At 40.9% G+C, this 19,810-nt stretch overlaps 2 protein-coding genes across 6 annotated transcripts in view; both read left to right on the plus strand.

The window, feature by feature from the left end:
- The first annotated feature begins 52 nt into the window (after positions 1–52).
- sostdc1a (sclerostin domain containing 1a) lies at positions 53–3,462 on the plus strand. Of its 2 annotated transcripts, none has more exons than XM_084052997.1 (2): positions 53–445; positions 2,299–3,462. In XM_084052997.1, exons 1-2 carry the CDS (start codon positions 208–210, stop codon positions 2,742–2,744), a joined length of 684 nt encoding a protein of 227 aa, XP_083909123.1. In that variant the 5' UTR covers positions 53–207; the 3' UTR covers positions 2,745–3,462. The 2 variants fall into 2 exon arrangements, with proteins under 2 accessions (XP_083909123.1, XP_083909124.1); XM_084052998.1 differs by having other exon boundaries at positions 2,302–3,462.
- Positions 3,463–4,300: 838 nt separating this feature from the next.
- Positions 4,301–19,810, plus strand: part of crppa (CDP-L-ribitol pyrophosphorylase A) — a 44,855-nt gene continuing 29,345 nt past the window's right edge. For 3 of the 4 annotated variants that reach the window (XR_014600435.1, XR_014600436.1, XM_084052133.1), the window contains exons 1-8: positions 4,301–4,544; positions 5,598–5,874; positions 7,812–7,961; positions 10,159–10,263; positions 10,550–10,595; positions 12,412–12,509; positions 17,494–17,571; positions 17,704–17,796. Coding sequence is in view for 2 of the 4 variants with exons in the window: in XM_084052133.1 (XP_083908259.1) it covers positions 4,309–4,544; positions 5,598–5,874; positions 7,812–7,961; positions 10,159–10,263; positions 10,550–10,595; positions 12,412–12,509; positions 17,494–17,571; positions 17,704–17,796 (1,083 nt within the window). In the remaining 2 variants the exon portion in view is untranslated. The remainder of the gene's footprint in view (positions 4,545–5,597; positions 5,875–7,811; positions 7,962–10,158; positions 10,264–10,549; positions 10,596–12,411; positions 12,510–17,493; positions 17,572–17,703; positions 17,797–19,810) is intronic. The other variant, XM_084052134.1, reaches the window with a different exon arrangement.

A 19,810-nucleotide genomic window follows, 5' to 3' on the forward strand; every position in this document is an offset into this window, starting at 1 on the left:
GCCAGCCACCAACCAGTGGCTCTCCTCTCCTCTGCACTGGGTGCACCTGAGCAGCTGCCAGGGACGGGAGGCTGGACTCGCTATATAAAGCAACAAGGCAAACACATCCATCCATGCAGTTCACTTTTTGCACACGACAACAACATCGGTGTAACGACTTTACCTGATATAACCGGACTCAATACCCACCCATCAGAACCGACCACCATGCACTTGAACGCGTTCGAGTCCTGCAATGTCTTCTTCTTTGTGTTTTCCATTCTTCTGAGGAGTTGCCAAGCCTTGAAGAACGATGCTACAGAGATCCTCTCCTCTCACACAGTGAGCGCATCACCGCTGCAGCATGATGCTGCTGCTGCTGCTGCTGCTCCAAGCAACGTCTCACTGAACCGTGCGAGGAACGGTGGGAGAGGACTGATCGGCAACACTGCGCACGACAGAGCTGGTGAGCGCAACGTTCCCATTCATTCATGTTTTAAACACAGTGGTTCTCAAACCTTTTCATTTCAAGGACCCCCACAACTCTCAGAGTTAAAGACATGTAAGGGTCCATTTGGTTCCATTTGTACACTCTCAGAGTTAAAGACCTGTAACCCAAGGAACCCAGATGGTCCCTGGATCCCACTTTGAGAACCACGGTTTTAATATAGGAAGCTTAATGTAGGCACTGGCAGTTGCGTAAAGTAACTAAATACATTTACTGGTATTTTTTACTTTACTGGAGTATTTCGAATTTTCAGTACTTTTGCTTCTACTCCACTACATATCAAAGGCAAATCTGTTGTACCTTTACTCCACTACAATTATTTGAAAAAAAAAACCCCAAAAAAAACACACTAACCACTTAGTATATATAGGGCCCGACAGCCCTATATATTTTTTCGGCCATTTGAAAATAGCAGATCTTTTATGTACGTTTTGAACTTGAAATGCGACAACATTCAGCACAATGAGTACTTTTACTTTTGGTACTTTAAGTATATTTTGATGCCGATTACTTTTGTACTTTTACTCAAGTACATTTATACGGGACTTCTACTTGTATATCATTGCAGTATTGATACTTTTACTTAAGTGAAACACATGAGTACCTCTTCCATCACTGCATAATATGAAGCTTAATGTATAGGCTGCTAATAGTATACTCCATCACACGGTGTCCCTTGCCAAAAAGAATTGCGAGGCGCAGGCGTTGATTGGTCAGCGACACCGTGGTACGGAGGAGGCTATTTGGCTTTGCTGTGATTGGCAGTAGCCTACAGGATGGACAGTGATGTTCATGCTTGTGATCAATTGTCTGATGGGGATTTTTAGAATGAGTGAAAACAGCATACATTCAGAGGAATTTGGCTATTATAAAACAAAATGTGGCATATGCTCCAAACAATAGCTGTCCATACTCCATATATAGCCTAACATTTGACACATACAAATGTGTAACACAGGAGGAGCTATAGCTGCCGACTTCATAACTTAAACCCTGCATGGGTGAATTCACTACTTTTGTTCATGAAATTGTTAAACCATCAAAAGACCATTATAGGCTACATGGCCACAGTCAAGTGAGATGAGGTGAAAGCTTGATCCACAGATGTGTAATGCACACCTCCCTGGCAGGCTTCCATAGGGCGGTATAGGGATGAGAGTCTAAGAGGCAAAAGGCAGTATTTGAGGAGCGCTCATGTGTCAGTGCAGTAAATTCAGGTGTGCTCCATGTGCACGAGAAGCATGCGATTGTGGCTCTGTTTGACCTGAGCTCTCTCAGTAGCAATGAGCATGAAGGAAAGAAAAGAGAGCTTCTTCCCTGCCATTTTCATTCATCAAACACTGTCATAGAGAGGGGGGGGGGATTGTCACCAAAGTGTATGGCACAGTGTGAATGGACCCAGGTTTGGATTACAGTGCTAGGAGGGGGTGAGAGTTGTAGCCTGCAGCAGAACAATGCTGATAGTATTACCGGTTGCTCAGAGATAATCCTATAAAGCCCTGCTCCATTGACAAAGTTTGGAATGCCAAAGGCTTTCCTCTCGTCCAGAGGAAACACACAATTTCCGCAACAAGTGAGTTATATAGTAGGTTGCTAGTTGTGTGCCAGAAACTTCAAAAGGAGTCATCAGGATTTAGACAAGTTGTGCAATATGTATCAATAAATGCTCTTACTACTTACAGTCAAATTGAAAGAGGCGCAAATGTGCCATGTGGCTGGAAATGGTTCCATAATAACCATATCATTCAGTAGGTATATATTGTCAAGACACATTGCTTTAGTTTCTCATCATTTCCAATGTGTTCTTCCAGCAGAGCGGGGGCAAATCGGATGCAGAGAACTGAGGTCCACTAAGTACATCTCTGATGGCCAGTGTACCAGCATCAACCCCATAAAGGAGCTAGTGTGTGCTGGCGAGTGCCTTCCTGCTCAGATGCTTCCTAACTGGATCGGTGGTGGCTATGGCAGAAAGTTCTGGAATCGGCGGAACAGCCAAGATTGGCGGTGTGTCAATGACAAGACACGCACCCAGCGCATCCAGCTGCAGTGCCAGGATGGCAGCACGAGAACGTACAAAATCACTGTGGTCACTTCCTGCAAGTGCAAGAGATACTCAAGACAGCACAATGAATCGGGCAACAAGTTTGAGGAATCTGCCCCGTCCCAGCCCCAGATTCTCCACAGGCACAAGTCTAAAAGCAAGAGAAGGCTGGGAAAAAACAGGCTTAATGAGAACTGGCATGAGGCTGAACCCTGAGATCTTGAGGACAAGGAGTCAATGTCAGAATTATTTTAATTACCATGCACAGTGGCTGTGCAGGAATGATCATTCTTGGCGACATTGGTGCAGAGACATTACTGAGAACTTGCAGAGACTGCAGTCACATAGTACCCTAGCGACTCTAGTTGTGGATTATCTCTCAATGTGACTGGAACTTGATTCACAGGCAGCTTGTGCCTTGCTGCAGCGGAGAAGCCAAAAGGACATTCTGAGAACTTTTCCCGCTGTTGTAGTTCACACTGCTTAAGATATAATGGCTTAAGTTGTGCCGTGTCAACAACAATGAAGTTATAGTTTTTATACAAATATCAAGCCACCCCTACTTGTCCAATATGTAGCCAATGTATTCATAACTTCCTTAACTTTTATATACAGACTGTAATTTATAGCTTCTTGTATAGGCATACATGGCATGAAAAGAAACATCTAAAACACCAGAAATATGTAAATAGTCTAAATACCTGTATATATCCTATCAAATTGTTACTTGTCTTATGAAGTATGATTATGTGTATAAGATTTTACTATATAAGATGTATGATGTAATATATTTCTTATGGCAACATTTTATAAGCTGTGTTGTATGTTTAATTGTCAACATAATGGCATAAACAAAGTGCTTTCATGAAAAGCTTTGTCACTGCTCAATGTTGTAATGTAGCCTATTCATATGAAATAAAATCATCTTCTTACACGTATTGTTGATACTGGCTGTCAGACTTTATCACTGAGGCATATATATATATATATATATATATATATATATATATATATATATATATATATATATATATATATATATATATATATATATATATATATATATATATATATATATATATAATATACACACACACACACACACACACACACACACACACACACACACACACACACACACACACACACACACACACATATATATATGTCATGAAAACAAGTCTATGAAGAAATTATAAAAAATAAAAAAATAGAATATGGAAATATAAAATATAACCTGAGGACTGGGACAGTGGCCTTACCACGTGTAGCGGCTGTTGACATGCATTATCCTGTTCGACTCCGCCCACATTTCAGCGACAGCTCTGACTCAATGTTGCCATGTCCGCTTATTATAAGCGACTTTGGGCTTATGTTTCTGTAAAGTTGCGGGTTTTTGGGGATCGTTTCTAAAGTGCAGTTGCTTGTTTCCTAATGTTGTTTAAACAAGTGGTTCTCAAACATTTTCATGGCAAGGACCCCCCCCAGATTAATATGTATTTGACCGTGGGCCCCCCATCAAAAAATATGTGTGCCAGGGAGTGGGACCCCCGTATCAGATTTCTGTTGTTAAAAATGTTTCAAAAAATATTCCAAAATTCCCAGAATCTTTTTTTGAAAATAGCAGATCGTAGATCGGCTATTTTCAAATAGCCGTAGCCTAGTCGCTTCTTTTGGGCTTGTTTTCATGGACCTGGTTGCTTATCTCTCTCACACAACCTGGCAACACTGCTTCAAACCTCTGCGTAGTTCCAAACGGATGGATTGGGGATTTGCCATCATGCACGAAGATAGCGGTGACAGGGATAGGCCCGATAACAAGCCGGGGCTTTTCCCGGGCTACGCGGCCGGGCCGTGCGGTCGTAAGGCGGGGGGACGCTGCATAGATTTCTCGGTCGCCGTGGTGCTTCCAGCCGGTGGCAGCGGGCTGAGAACAGGGCTGGCGACACCTAAACAGTTCTGCACGCTTCTCAATAATAGGCCGCTTATCAGCTACACTATTCAAGCCTTCGAAAGGTAGGCTGGCATTGTTGTTAGTGTCATTCATCTGCAATGTTTCCGCTTCATTATAATGAACTCATACATACAGTACTGACGAAATTCACTATCAAATACCATTCACATTCCCCCCGGCCTAGTTGGCTAGCTTCTGTCTAATGCGCACTGGTTCAACCAGTGATACATCATTCATGCAGTCCAGTGGTGGTGGTGGAAAGTAACAAAGTACACGTACTCAAGTACTGTACTTAAGTACTATTTTTTAGGTATTTTTTTTTTTTACTGTACTGGAGTATTTCTAATTTTCAATATATTTACTTCTACTCCACTACATCTCAGAGGCAAATATTGTACTTTTACTGTACTGCAATTATTTGAAAACTTGAATTACTTTGCAGATAGAAATGATTATATTATAAGACATAATAAACCATTTCAGCCCAATTTTATACATAGGCTATCAAACATTTTAGTACTTTAACTTTTGGTAAGTATATTTTGATGCCAATACTTTTGTACTTTTTTACTCAAGTAACATTTTGAACAAAGACCTTGTACTTGTAACAGAGTATTTTTATATTGTGGTATTGCTACTTTTACTCAAGTCAAATATCTGAGTACTTCTTTCACCACTAGATAAAAGTGTTAACTCAGTTATGTCACGTAATTACGCCAATACATAGTTTGAAGTCACTACTAATAATATAAAAATGGGCAACATCCTCCTAAGAATAGTATGACTACTATGTGATTGATAGAATACTTTATTAGTCAGAAATGTAAACAGCATGAGGTACAGTCAGACACACGCACTCTCACACACACACACACACACACACACACACACACACACACACACACACACACACACACACACACACACACACACACACATACACACACCCCTCTCTCTCTCCCTCCCTCTCTCTCTATCTATATATATGTGTGTATATGTGTGTGTGTACTAAACAGTTGGGTCTGCATAAGCCTACTATTCTCCCCACCGCACCACTGGAATTATCACATTATTACACTGCTGAGGTTGTTGAATGCACTGTGTCTGTTTGACAGGGTGTCATGGATCAAAAGCATTGTTGTAGTGGTTGCCAAAGAAAGCATGGATCTGATGATGGACATCGTACAGCGCTTTCAACACAGGAAGATCAGAGTTGTGCAAGGCGGTTCCACGCGCCACAGGTCCATATTCAGTGGTATCCATGCCCTGAGTGAGGGCGAGGATGGAATGGCTCCTCTCAAACCAAAGGTGGTTATCATTCATGATGCTGTAAGGCCATTTGTGGAGGAGGATTTACTCTGCAAGATAGCCATGGCTGCCAAAGAACAAGGGGTGGGTCTAATCTGCATGTGTTTGCATTTCAGTCTTTTTTAACTTGTGTGTCTCTCAGGGCTGCAACTGACTATTTAAATAATTTATTAATCTGTCATGTATTTGATTCATCAATGTGATGAATGTGTGGACCATTAGCATTATGGTAAAATCAGAAAATATAGTTAAACATGCTGTTAATGCTCATCACAAGATGAGCTGGTGTACGCAGACAGAGATCTTGAATTTTGCCCAGCAAAGCAAAATCAAGCATTCCCATTTTATAGTTGTAAATAGCAAACATAATGTTTTCTCTAAACTGATTATTTGATTAGACTACTTATTACATATTAGGTATTTATTTATTGAGAGTAATCTCTGAAGACAGTTTCTCGTTAGTCGTTACAGCAGATTCTGTCAGCCGTAAATATGTAATGTTGGTGTTAGTCGGAATAAACACAGAAGCACCTGAGAAAAAGTGGACTATGAAAGGGGAGGGGCCAAACCAAGTTCCTGTCTCTACACACAAAATTAGGTGGTACCCTGAGAGGCAAAAACATATTTTTCATCGAATGGGTTCCCAGATTGATTGACTTGTGATGATGACAAGTATAACAATCAAAGTAAACTTAAATTCCTACATACAAGCAAGGTCAAAATAACAGCAGTCAGACAACCTCATGTCACTGCAGGCGTTCTGCAGTATCTGTGGAAAGCCTGGTTTCTATTCAAAATTAAATCAAACAATTGTGTCCTTTTAGTTGTCGAGTTATTTTCCAAGTACATTTGCAAATACTTGGAATTTAACCAGTGAGATCCAGTCTAGAGCCTGCCTACTCCAAAAATTCATATTCTGTTTTATGCCGCAGTGTTATTGTTCCCCCAAATAAATGCCGACTAGAGTAGCCTAGTCTTAGCCTGGCACTGGCCAGCCAGACGTAGGTTCACAAAAACCTTGATCAGTCTGGCCAATGCCAGGCTAGCTTAGTCGCACTAGTCACCAACACTATAACAAAAGCGTATTCCATGAGGTGATTTAAGATACTTCCCGGATTCATAACATTACATCTTGGTCAAAACAATAACACTGTGGCACAAACTGGAATTGTTTTTTTTGTTTGTTTTTTAAAGTAGGCGGGCTCTAGACTGGATATAATGCAACATGGTAAAAGCGATTCAGTCCCAGTCTAGTCAGACAATAGACAAACCATGTTCCTTGCAGCTCTGATGCAGCTCTGATGATAGAGTATCTTTATATTGGTTGTTGTATCTGAGTGACATCCATTGCTCCCAAAGGTTGCTTTTAATCCATGGAAGATAGATGGAAGCCATTTGGGAAGCTCTCATAGCTGCCCTGAAGAAGAGACACAGATTAGTTTCAAAATGATTCATAGGCTGAACCCCACTAAAAGACGTGAGAAAACATTGAATGCATAGAAGGTTGCGAGTAAAACCATGGCTCTTTGACAAGCGGCAAACATTTATGGTGTGTCTCTGAGGCCCTCCCTATGTGCGCGTCTGTGTATGTGATGTGTAACAAACTCACAGCACCGCGTCTGGTCTTCATTATCTTGCCAGTATTCCCCATCCATGATAGAATGGCCTTCTCCACCAAAGATCAGCAGATGAATTTAGATTTTCACAACGCAGTGTAACACACAGAGCACAGTGTTTGCTTTCTTTTCATTGTGTGAGACACTTTGCCCACACCACCTCACTGGCTGTGTTTACGTTTGGCCCTGCAGAATTATGCGCCATGGTCAGATGAAAATATTATTACACAAATGTTGTTTGTTAAGAATTTCGAAGCTGTGTTGGTTAATTTGTTAGGATCATGGACAATTTGATAATTATCGAGGGCTATCTATCAATCTGGCTGTATGGGTATCTCACTCCATCCATCCATCAGTAATGGTTTTGTAAAATGACTTCACCTAATTCCTCCTTATTTTCACAAGGCAGCGGGAGCTATCCGACCTCTTGTGTCAACGGTGATAGCCACTACATCGGAGGGCTACCTGGACCACTCCCTGGAGAGAGGGAAGTACCGGGCCAGTGAGATGCCCCAAGGATTCCTATATGACATAATCTATCAGGCCTATCAAAGGGTACAGTATACTCCTTTTAATAAAGCAATATTTTTTTCTTTGTTGTGATTATGGCTACTTGACCTCACTGTCATATGCATAATCACAGTAAAGAATGTCCTCAAGGGTGCAATGTGTTTTAATGTTTCTAATGCTTGTGTTCTGTCTGAATATTTCTTTAGTTAAGAATAAAAATAATTGACGAAGCCACAATGATGGCTTACCAGATTCCTGGTTACCACAAGCGTAGCACATAAACTAATGTGGGAAATACCAACACAGTTGTCTTTCACTAATTATATAGCTTGGATAATTAAGCTTAGTACATATTCACTGGGTGGTGTTTTTAACATCCCCTTGTGTACATTTGTATTCTTTCTTAAGCCTACACTTTACGAGCTCGGTTTTAATAAACTATTCTGACAGAAGTGATGCATGGAATCCGCCACGTTGCCATTTTGGAATATTGGCGGTGCTATGCGAAGAGGCTTCCCGAATATTTTGGACATTACTCTTTAAAGATGTTTAACGGCGGAGCGGTTTATTGAACATTTGGTTCCTAAAGTCGATACCGCAACATTGATACCCATGCCAGCAAAGTGATCTTCACTTACTGACAGGGAGAAAGAAAACAGAGTACATAATACTACAGTATGTACAAATCGAGCGCCATTCCTGCGGGTTTGTAGTGCTAACGCTCGGTGTCAAATAATTACTTTAAAAGGTCTCTCCAATCGTATGAAATGACAGATTGATTGAGATTTATGCTTGGAAAATAATAGTGCCGCACACTGTCCCTATGACAAAGGACTCTATGGTTCTCATACATCATAGCAGGCTTTACAGTTCTTCATTGTTCAGCAGATGTGCCAGAACCTGCAGGGTTTCACGCTGAAGAGTTTGCGGTATGGGTGCTATCATTTTCACTATGCCTCGATTATGTCTGGGAAAGAAATGACACATTAATATACTTTGGCACACTGTAGCAAGTTGGTCTGCTGAACAAAAGTGAGCAAAGTCTTAACTCGGTAAAGAACATGGACCTTACGGTGAAATAGAGATGATTTAACATGGATACCTGGACAATTGAAAACCATCTCTCTAGTGCTGCAAACTAAATGCATTGATTTGTATCTTAATAAGACTGGGGACTTCGTTATTGATAGGCTTTGACTAGCCAATGCCGGATGATGTAGCATGAATCCTTTGGTGCGGAATCTTGCCCTATTTATTTTTCAGATACTTAAGTGCTTAGCTGTTTCAACCTTGACTTGGAGATGGTGACATCGATGCAAGTGTTTTTGAGGGACACAGGCAGCCTTGAGCTAAGAGCTAAAGTATGCCTCCAATTGGAGCCGCCTTTGTCTGCAGTTATTTTTATTCTTGGAACATGCTGATTTCAGATTACTTAGGAGCCATGTTGGTTTTGGCATTTTCAGAAAATGAGCTCAACTTCATTCTGCGGTTGGTGTCAAGACAAGTCAAGTTACTAAAATTAAGACAAATTTGTGGAGATGTTTCAGTAAACGGTGGTGTGAGAAAGGGAGGCGTAGGGTGCACTGAGAACATGCCCCCTTCTCCCCATTACTTCTCCCCTCTTCAGTCTGTCAAAAATGGGGAAAGTGTAAGGTGTCTGTCAGGTTAGCACTGTAGGACATGTTCATGAAAAATCTGCAGAGCTGCACCTATGCAGCTTGACATCCATTGAGTCTGGTTAGAACTTAGGGCTGAAAAGACAAAGGAGAAGACACTTAATCCAGTCCCAGTGAGCGCTTTTGTATGAGGAGAAAATACTTAAGCTTAAATTACCACAGGAGGAAGACCATATATCTCCCATAATTTCTCTTGCTCATTTCATGGTCCCTGAGAAAAGAAAATACCCCCACTCTTTTATAGCCCAATAAAATATTACCCTGGCTATATCTAATCCTTCAGGTAGTGTGATTTGCCTTTGTAGTTCTGACAGTATCTTAAACCCTATGAGCTCATCGCCTCAATCCATACGTCCATGTGATCTTTAAATAAGGGCAATCTGACTCCAGACAAGTTTTCCTCCATCTCCCTGGTGTAAGCCCTCTTAATAAACCGTTGTCACATTCAGCGGTTCCCTCGCCTAATGCCATTTTATTTGTCCTTTCCAATACAACATTTTTGAAACTATGTGGATGTGGTTCTTATTGTCAACTTTTGTCAATGTCTCTTGTCTCCTGTCCTTCAGTGCAATGAATCAGACTTTGAGTTTGGCACTGAGTGCCTCCATCTGGCTTTGCAATACTGTGGCACCAATGCCAAGCTCATCGAGGGCCCAGCAGCACTATGGAAGGTGAGCTAGCCCGGGGCTCCGTTTTGGGGACAGGGTATCTGGTGTCATTGTCCTAGCACAGCTGTATGCTCATTACTGGTTTATCATACAGGCACAAAGAAAGCTCACATGTCAAAAGTTATGAGTGACAGCTGAAGAGCACAAACCCATGTGTTTAAAGTTATATCAACACTTGTTTTTTTCCCCTTCGTATTAGTTTTAGTTTGAAAGCACATGTATTGCAGTTTTCTGCACGCTGTGTCCGAACTAGGAATGTAATGTTAAACCAAGCTGATTTGTCCTCTAGGTGACCTACAAACGAGATCTGGCTGCTGCAGAGTCCATTATCAAAGGTATGTTCCTTTATACATTTTACCATTACATCACACTATAGTGTCTATACAGTATATAGTTGCAGACATGAAGTACATGACTACATGAATGAAGGCTAGTGCGTCTCAGACAGGTTAAATGGTCAGAAATGAGCAATGTGAGAATCTTTTTGTCTCTTTTGAGACAGGGTTAGAATTTAGTTGAATAGACTACAGTGAACCAATAGATGATCTGATCATTGTATTCCAAGGAAGCCTGCTTTGTAGTATTGTTTAAGTTGGTTAGAATGAGATGGGCGTATGCAGTCTATGAATGCTACTTTGAACAAGTCAGGACAAGACAGACTGCACAGTTAGAGAAATGCACATAAACACAGTCCTGTATTTTACCTCTGTGAGCACCTGGACCCAAAATGACCTACTTGATGATGACATGAAGTGCACAATGATTATGCCCAGAGTTTGGTTGGTGAATGAATTCATTGTCTGCCTTGAATACATGGCAAAGAAATTCTTGTCATTTAATGTTAGAGAATTGATTGATCGATTGAAAATGTTATTATTAGGCAAAATAATGTAAAACAACACAGTTACATTTATAATGCTTTTGTCTAAAAGGTCCGGCCAAAAAAGTCCTTGCGGGCTTGTTTCCGTTGGGGTCCTTGAATTAATTTCATAGACATATATAGTAGCAACCAAACAGTTCAAAATCAACATAAAAATACAGAGAAAAAAAAAATACCACTATGTACAAAAAAAAAGCATGAGAAAATAAAAAATATATACAAAAAAAGGGGAAAAAAAGCATGAGAAAATGAAAAATATATACAAAAAAAGAGCATGAGGAAATAAAAAAAATGTACAAAAAAAGGGGGAGGGGGGGGTCGTCTGTCTACAGGGAAACTGGTACTAGCTCCTCTTTAGGCCTCCAGAAAGATGAGTTTTTAGGGCTGTTTTAAATGAGCCCAGCGAACTGCATTTTTTGAGGGATGGGGTTAGACTATTCCATTCCTTGGTGGCTGTGCTGTGCTGTGCAGAATCTTAATTTATTCATTAATTCATTCATTAGAAGGACAATATCAGTCATGAGAAGCAGGGACGTGTGTTTGATGTTTGTGACGTGTGCTTTTACAGACAATTTACAAATTGTATATAATTAAACATGCATGCGCACGCACACACACACACACACACACACACACACACACACACACAAAAAGAGAGAGGTATGAGAGAGAGAGAGAGAGAGAGAGAAAGATGAGAGAGTTTAAAGAAAACGTCCAAAGAATTGTCAAAGTAATTCCATACAAAATTGTGTAATGTATGTTCAAAGATAAAAGCCTTTTACCTGGGCACTTAAAACAGATTACCCAAAGTAAGACTTCCTCAGAGTCAGAGATTTTGTCTAAATGTCAGTCAGTCACCCGTGCAAGAAACGTGCAGACTTAATGAGCGCTTTGTCGTCTTTCTTTGGGTTGCCTGTCTGAAGTGACAAGGTAAAAAGTTTTTACTTAAAGTATACTGTCCTTTACTGTTGAGCACCTGAAGCCCATTCTTTTAAAACTTGTCTTTGGGTTTCATGTTTGGTACTATATGTGCAAACATACTGTATTTCATTGGCCAGTTTATATAGTGAAACACATGTGAAACCTATATTTCTCTGGTATGGGGTATGCATGTTTACACACCTTAATATCAGTCGTTTCATTTGCACAAATTAATCAAAGTTGTGTCTGTGCACAATGAATGCTCCTGTTGTTGATATGATAATTAACATGGCTTCCTAATGGCATGCTAATGGTTTGCAGCCAACCGTTCATCTGTTCCTTTCCTTCAGAGTCTCTGTCCCGGTTGGCCTGTGTTATCACAGGTGGGTCCGTGCAGGCTACGACTCTGACCAATGCACTGCACAAGACTTTGGGAGCTTTGGACACGGTAGGTAGCATGACGACCACAATGATTGTGATGATGACCGTGATGATGTTATGTCGATTATATTGATGATAATGATGATGACAAGATTGCTAAAAGCTTCTCATGAGTTCACCATATGTGCACTACGTCCCCCTCATCCCCCTGTCTTCGATTCTCTACCTCCGATCTCCCGCAGCGAAATACTCTGTTAAATACTACTGTTAATTTAACTCTTGAGAGTGTAAAAACTGACCCAAAAGGGTCTCAGAGTTAAATTAACTTTGAGGATTTCACTGTGCATGTGCACGCCACTTGGGTGGCCTGGTGGTGAGACTTGCTATCTGCGGTCAGACCTCTAATGGAGCCTGTCTGGGACATCCATGCACTCTTCCTTCTCTTAGCCTCGATCCTCCTACTTCTCCTTCTCCTTCTCCTCCCTTGCTTCTTCCACTCCCCCTCAACCTTCACCTCTCACTCCCCTGCATGAGGGAAAGCAGATGGCACTCATCTGTGCTGTGCCATGGGAATTCCCTTGATTAATTGAGTGTTTAGTGATGACTGTCCCCCACCCCAACCCCAAACCCCTCCTCCACAGCCCAGTCAGAGATGATGAGCTCCCATTTTCCCATACTGTCCAACATAATCTACACCTATGGACAACAAGTCCTCTTTCTATTATACGACATTTTAGCATGCGTAATATTTCAACAAGACGTACAGTATGGAGAATAAGCCATGTTATTTAACAGGCCTATTCCTCCTGTGGCGTCTCTATGTTGCATTCCGTTGACGGGCTTCACTCTGATTCAAGTAGTAAACGGTCTACATTTCTGTAGCGACTTTATACAAAGAGCTTTACAATGTGCGGCCGCTCTACTGTACCTCCTGAGCCACTGTCTGTTACAAACTTTCATTAATGACCCCAGGCTCTCATATCAGCTCCACGGGGCGTTATGTGTACGAAGATGTGTTTACTAATGTAATCCTAATGTAAACATACTCCCCGGGTGTAGCTGTTGACAGAGGGTGGGGTGCGGGGGGGCGGTGACAAAGCATGCCGCATTACGTTGTTTCCATGTTTCGCCACGAACCGAACATCTCATCCTCCTTTCAACCCGCTCCAAGTCCTTCATCAGCGGGTGTCATACGTACGGATCTTGCTGTCTCAATGCTGGACTGGGCCCCAGAGACGGATTGGTGTCCGTTGGCGGCCTCCTTGGAGCGGCTGATTGGAACCATTCCCGCCCTGTGCTCAGGTGGCTGTCGGGGCCGTGTTTTCCGGTGTGCACGTGTCTGGGCCCAGTTACATCCTTTTCAGGGGTCTGGGGAAGCGGGAGGAAGGGAGGGGAGATGAAAGGAGAGTGGAAGAAGCGGAAGATGAGGAATTAGCTTTGTCCTTGTGCCATTAAATCCAATACAGGAGGGATAAGCGAGGTAGGGCTGCCCAAGCTGGGTGGAATGGTTTGAATACGGTGTCGTGTGTATGCAGGTGGAGGATTTGGCTGTGTGTGTGTGCGTGTGCGTGATTGCGTGTGTGTATATATAAATATTAGGGGATTGTTTCAGCAGGATGTGACCAGAGAATGGAAATTGAAGCAACAAAACAAGGGTTTGCCTTTTAGGGCTGCATACATTGAAAATATATCAAACCACAATAATGATGACTATTTCATGTCACAAGAGGCTTTACATTAGCTTTGTTTTTAAATTTGCTGATGCAACACGGTATCATGTTTTTCTCGAAGAACCTCTGGTCTGCAAATTAAAAAAAGAAAAAAAATAACTGAGCGCAACCACATCAATTTTTCAAACATTTTACTGAGAAAGACATAATGTGGAAAATTCTGTGTAGCATGAGTTTATCCCTGTTGATATTGTTATCACTAAGTTGTCCCAAAAATAATTACAATGTGATTACTTTGGCAATATCAAGTCCTAACGTCTGTGTGCTGTTTTTAAGTTCAACATTGAGGTCTGGATGTGCAAGTGGATGACATTGTCAGTGATAGGCATGTTTTCACAATTTGACACTATCCTACCCTTACTTGGCCCAGTTACAATGATGCATTCTGGCTGCAGTGCATTTTGAACAAAGGCAAAACTCGGGACGAGTGCATGCTTTATGAGCACATAAAGACATGCACAGAGGAAGGGAGGATTTGATAACGACTGGCCAAATAACCTCCTCTTCAAGCCCTGCCTTATCACTAATCCTTTGAGCTTGATATATGATAGCAATCACATATTATGTCCAGATGAAAGGGAATCCTCAAACACATGTATCTAGTTACTTAGTTTTTTTAACGATTAACCTCAGCCTATAAGAGGATCTGTCATTTGGACAGCCGGCAAGACGTATTGTTGAATGGCAACCAGGCCAGGAAGCTGATGTTTTTGTCCAACAGCCGCAGTGGCTGATCTTCCAGATTCCATAACCTGCCAAAGCGTCTACTAGAGTAGATGAACGTAACTGTCACTCAACATTTACCAGCATTTGGCTGGTGTTTGGTGTTTGTTTACCACCCCGATGGCAACACAGGGTGATTTCGACGTGGGGTCCGGGGACCACCAGGTTGTATAGCATCAAAATCAATTCACTTGACATGAAAATGTTTGAGAACCACTGAACTAGTCGGTCTACTTAGATATTGAATCTCATACAGAGTTGCACATGATTTAACACATGATATTTTGGTTTGAATCTGACCCATGGCTGTCACATACCATCACCTCTCTTTGCTGTCCTTTTTCACCCGATCTGCTGTGTCCAATCTAATGAAGCAAAAACATAATCAAATGTAAAATATGTTTTCTTGTTCTTCTTGTTATTTCAATAACAATGTATTTTTTAACCGCACAGTTCTGAATTAGAACCGCTCCAAGTCATACGGGGCGTACTGCGATATAATCTCTGCCTCCCTTTTTCTGAAAGCTAAACACATTTAAAATTCATACTAGTATGATTTTATCACAGCGCTGAATACTGAAAGATTGTTTCTTTTCTGTTCCGAGAGCCAGTCGGTCCTTGAGTTTCTGTCGTCTTGGCTCCCCAGGCCGTACCTAAATTTAAATAAACAGTCCCACTCTGGGATTTCATGCCCAACCTGGTTTAGATCACGTCAACATTTTAAAATCTTGTAAATCGACATTTTGGACAGAAATGTTTTTCTCTCGTGAAGCCATAGGCATTTATCTTTCAAGACCAATTAACCCCCCACATATGTTTTCCATAACCATTTCATATTTCCAATTTCCTTTGTTATTTTAATGGCTAAAACAAACTGTATGTTAATGTCAAACTCAGACGGTAGATGTTTGTTTCTGTGTTTATGTCCTGTGTGTGTGAAATGTTAGTACTGGGGAGTAATTACAGGCAAAACAACAAAGACAGACGTGGAATGGACATGGCGTGCTATCCAGTTGCCTGGCGTTACGTGTATGCCAGGGCACAATCTGAATGGAACAATTACGAGCTAAAGTGTCCTCATCTTGGAAGCAAAGAAAGCTTTTACAATCTTTGGCCGCATGCTGATCTTTGACTCAATTTGCAGTATAATGAAATTTTACTTGGCTTGTGTAGGATTTCTTTTCCCAGCTTCTGCATACTTATAGACCTTTTTTTTGCCAGTTCAGAAGTATAAAGATTTCACAAAAGATGGTCATTTCTTTTCTAACAACCCCCCTCCCCCCTCCCCTGCTATGAGCCTCTGATATGTATTTAGATTTCCCTCTAATCAGAAATTGATTTATGACGGGAAAGCAGGTGGGTCTGCTTCTGAGCTAAATGATTGAATACGTGAGAGAAACAAAATGCAGAAGGCCGTTGACCCTCAAGCCCAGAAGTCATACAACTCCACATAAAGCGTTGAACACACCAGAGGATTTTTGTAAGACTGTGAAAGAACTTGACGTCACACATTTTCACAGATTACAGTTGTTGACAAGCACACTCCATCATAGAGGTGCACACAACTTGCCCGACAAGCAAGGATTGGCCATCACAAACTACAGGATCACATTCCGATTTGTCCATAGGCCAAGGCTCCAATGGAAGGCTACAGATCTGAATCCTAAACCGCTGCACACTACAAGATAATGTGTGCCAAATGTCCATGGTGATCTGCCCTGTTTTGTGCAATCTTGAATATCAGTCATCATGGCGTGGGGTTATAATAATGGTTAAATCTTCATGTGTGTTTGTTCATAGCATGAGATTAATTAGGTAGAGGCCGCTCACTGGACCATGCTCCCAAAGTTAAGTTAATGTATTTCCACCAAGGTGATGTTTTGAACATCTTAGCTGTTCCTCAGAGCTGTGATCCAGTTTGTGGAATCATGTATTTTAACGTGTTCTTCTGTCAAGCACCTACGATTTTATGATATTCAGGTTCACTTTATTTGTCACTTAGATGCACTGGTTAGGTACATACATGTGAAACACTAAAAAACAACAGCCTTTTGTCTATGAATTGAAAACCAAGGACCTCAAGGACTTTTATGAACGGACCTTTTAGACAAAGTATTTTAAATGTAACTGGTGTTTTACATTTTTTGCCTAATCAATCAATCAATCAATCAATCAATCAAGCCTTCTTTTATCGTTTTATCTCTTGGATGTGAATACTTCCAAAAGTAATCATTTTAATTCATTGTAATTTGTTTTGTATTATATTCATTAGGACTTTGGTACTGTAATACCTGTTTTAAACCTCTGTTTGTGTGTCGGGAGATAATCTTTCAAACCACAGCACCAAATGTATTGTGCACACTGCCAGTAGGCCACATATGTTTTATACTTACTTACTTACTTACTTACTTGTATACTGAAATATTTAAAATATTTAATAATGGAATCAAGTGTGCTCTGATCAGGCTGAAAACTGCATAGATGACTGATGTCACATGCTGGCCACATGATTCCATTTTCTTTACACGGGAGGCTGTGACCTGCAGAATATGTGCTAAGAAAGTCCTGTTTTTAATATATGAATCCTCCACCTTACAGGAGCTGAATGTTATCCCAGACATGACAGGACAGAACATCAGGCATCTGGCAAACCAGTGGAACTTCATTCAGATTTCTGTGAGTTTTGAATTTAATGATGTTTTCCTCAAGATCTGCACATTAAGTATGTAGACGTTTGTAGTGGGCTTTTTTTGTCCCAGTTATTTTTCATTTTATAGCATACACCTCCCTCCCTTTTGATCTATGCAGGTGAGCTGTCATTCCATATCTCAGGTGGAGGCCGTAGTGAGATCTTTGGAGGAGATGAATCAAGCCCTCCTCTACCCAGTGGTTGTCATTTGGGTGAGTTCACACAATGCATCTAAGTAGGTCTGCGACTATCAATAGTTTTCGTATCGATTATTTTTTTCAAGTAGGGTGCGTTCGGAAATTGCGCACTGGAGCGCACTCGCCTATTAGTTTGTATTGGCCAGTGCGCTCAGTGCTGTATTTCCGAACGCACCCTTAATCAAATCATTGAAAAACACTTTTGACTTTTAGATCAACAAATCGATGCGATACAATTCTAATAGATGTTTTATAATCAGCTAAATCTTAAGCCTGATTAGCCTTACTTTATACTTTGATGAAGAGAACAGTACCAAAAATAGCTGATCTACGTGTGATTGTGATTCTGTAGATCTGCTATTTTCATTATTTATGAAAATCGATTATTTTTCATCAATTAAATCGGTTAGTTAGATATATTATTGCAACCCTACATGAAAGCCACACATGAATTCACTTGACCAACAGCATCTTACACCCCACCATTGACACTTTACCCTCCTTCTCCCCGTCCCTGACTTTCCTTTGCTTTGCTGTGAGTCGGCCATGTTGGTGTAAGGTTAGAACTAAGCCTGTGGAGAACATGGAATGCTCTGACGTTGGGAGTCACAGTAGCCAGGCAATGCCAGTATCTTCCACACAGCAATGTTGTGAAGTTTAATATCACATTTGAACTGAAAATAAATACGTAGGAAAAGTTATACTGGATAATAAGATAAAGACAGTCTGGGGAGGCCACTCCAGGTAGTGTCTCCAATGATTTCTAACCGCAATTTAATCACTGTAAATACCATGTAGAATTACTCCAACTCTGCCTTGGATTTGAGTTAGCTGTGCTAGCTTTTCATTCAAGCCCTGAACCCACACATGCACTCGGATTCAGAACCGTCCATTGGAGAAACTCCTCTCTATCCTGTTGGCATAAAAACATTTACAGTACATGTGCATGATATCAGTGGTTCTCAATGTGGGGTCCGGTATCCCCATGGGTCCTTCAGGGGGTTCCAAGGGGTCCCCAGCTAAATGATTGATTTTCACCACCATTATTACATGTACAAAATACAACTAGAGAGATAAAAAAAAAGGGAAAAAATGGTTTACTGTTATCTCTATACCTACAGTACACAGACAGTAAAGGAATTATGCACCAAATGACAGAGCCACACCCTTTCTAATTGGTGTCTCTATTTAGTGCCCTTTTATTCCAGTGAAAGGAAATCGTATTGGTACAACTGCAATGATAGTCTATATCTAGACAATTGTTTGATTTGCAGCAACAATTAAGATTTGCTTCCATTTGGCAACAAGAGTATTAACCCATTAAAACAGGGAATGCATCTGTGTAACCACTTAACCCATTAAGACCTGGAACTGTGTCATTTTTAGATTTGAGCTAAAAAGCATTATTTTACACTTTGGCTATTCAAAAATAGCAGATATACAAGCTCATAGTGTGGCACGAGACTATTTTTGAAAAATCGTGAAAATGTGTGCAAATCTTTGAATATATATATTTTTATACATACAAGTAAGACGCGCGAACGCTGGAAGCGAACGCAGCTTGACTGTTGCTGCTATATTTCAGCCATACTGTAGTAGTGCACTCTGGCGCACTCTGGCGGCTGCACACAGGTAGTGCAGCTGCTATATTTCAGTCACAGAGTTTCGAGTCACATGGGGGCGCGAGCCAATGAGAGCGTGAGTCACATGGGGGCGCGGCTGCACACATACTGCACACACACAGACAGAGTCACAAGCCGAGCCGAGTTACATAGTAGGCTCCACTTGGGCGCCAAGATTGAGCACCACTGATATAGAAACATACGTTTTTCAGAATACTGTTGAGATTTAGGAGACATGTAGAATCGGCTTCAGGTCTTAATGGGTTAAACCATTATTTTATACTTTGGCTATTTTTGAAAAATCTTTTTTCGCACAAAAATGTATGCAAATCTTTGAATAGATTTGAGTTAAAAATGTTTGCTTAAAAAAAAATATATATTATATATATATTTTTAAGCAAACATTT

The sequence above is a fragment of the Gymnoscopelus microlampas genome (assembly GCF_963454915.1).
Source record: "Gymnoscopelus microlampas genome assembly, chromosome: 3".
Lineage (NCBI taxonomy): Eukaryota > Metazoa > Chordata > Actinopteri > Myctophiformes > Myctophidae > Gymnoscopelus > Gymnoscopelus microlampas.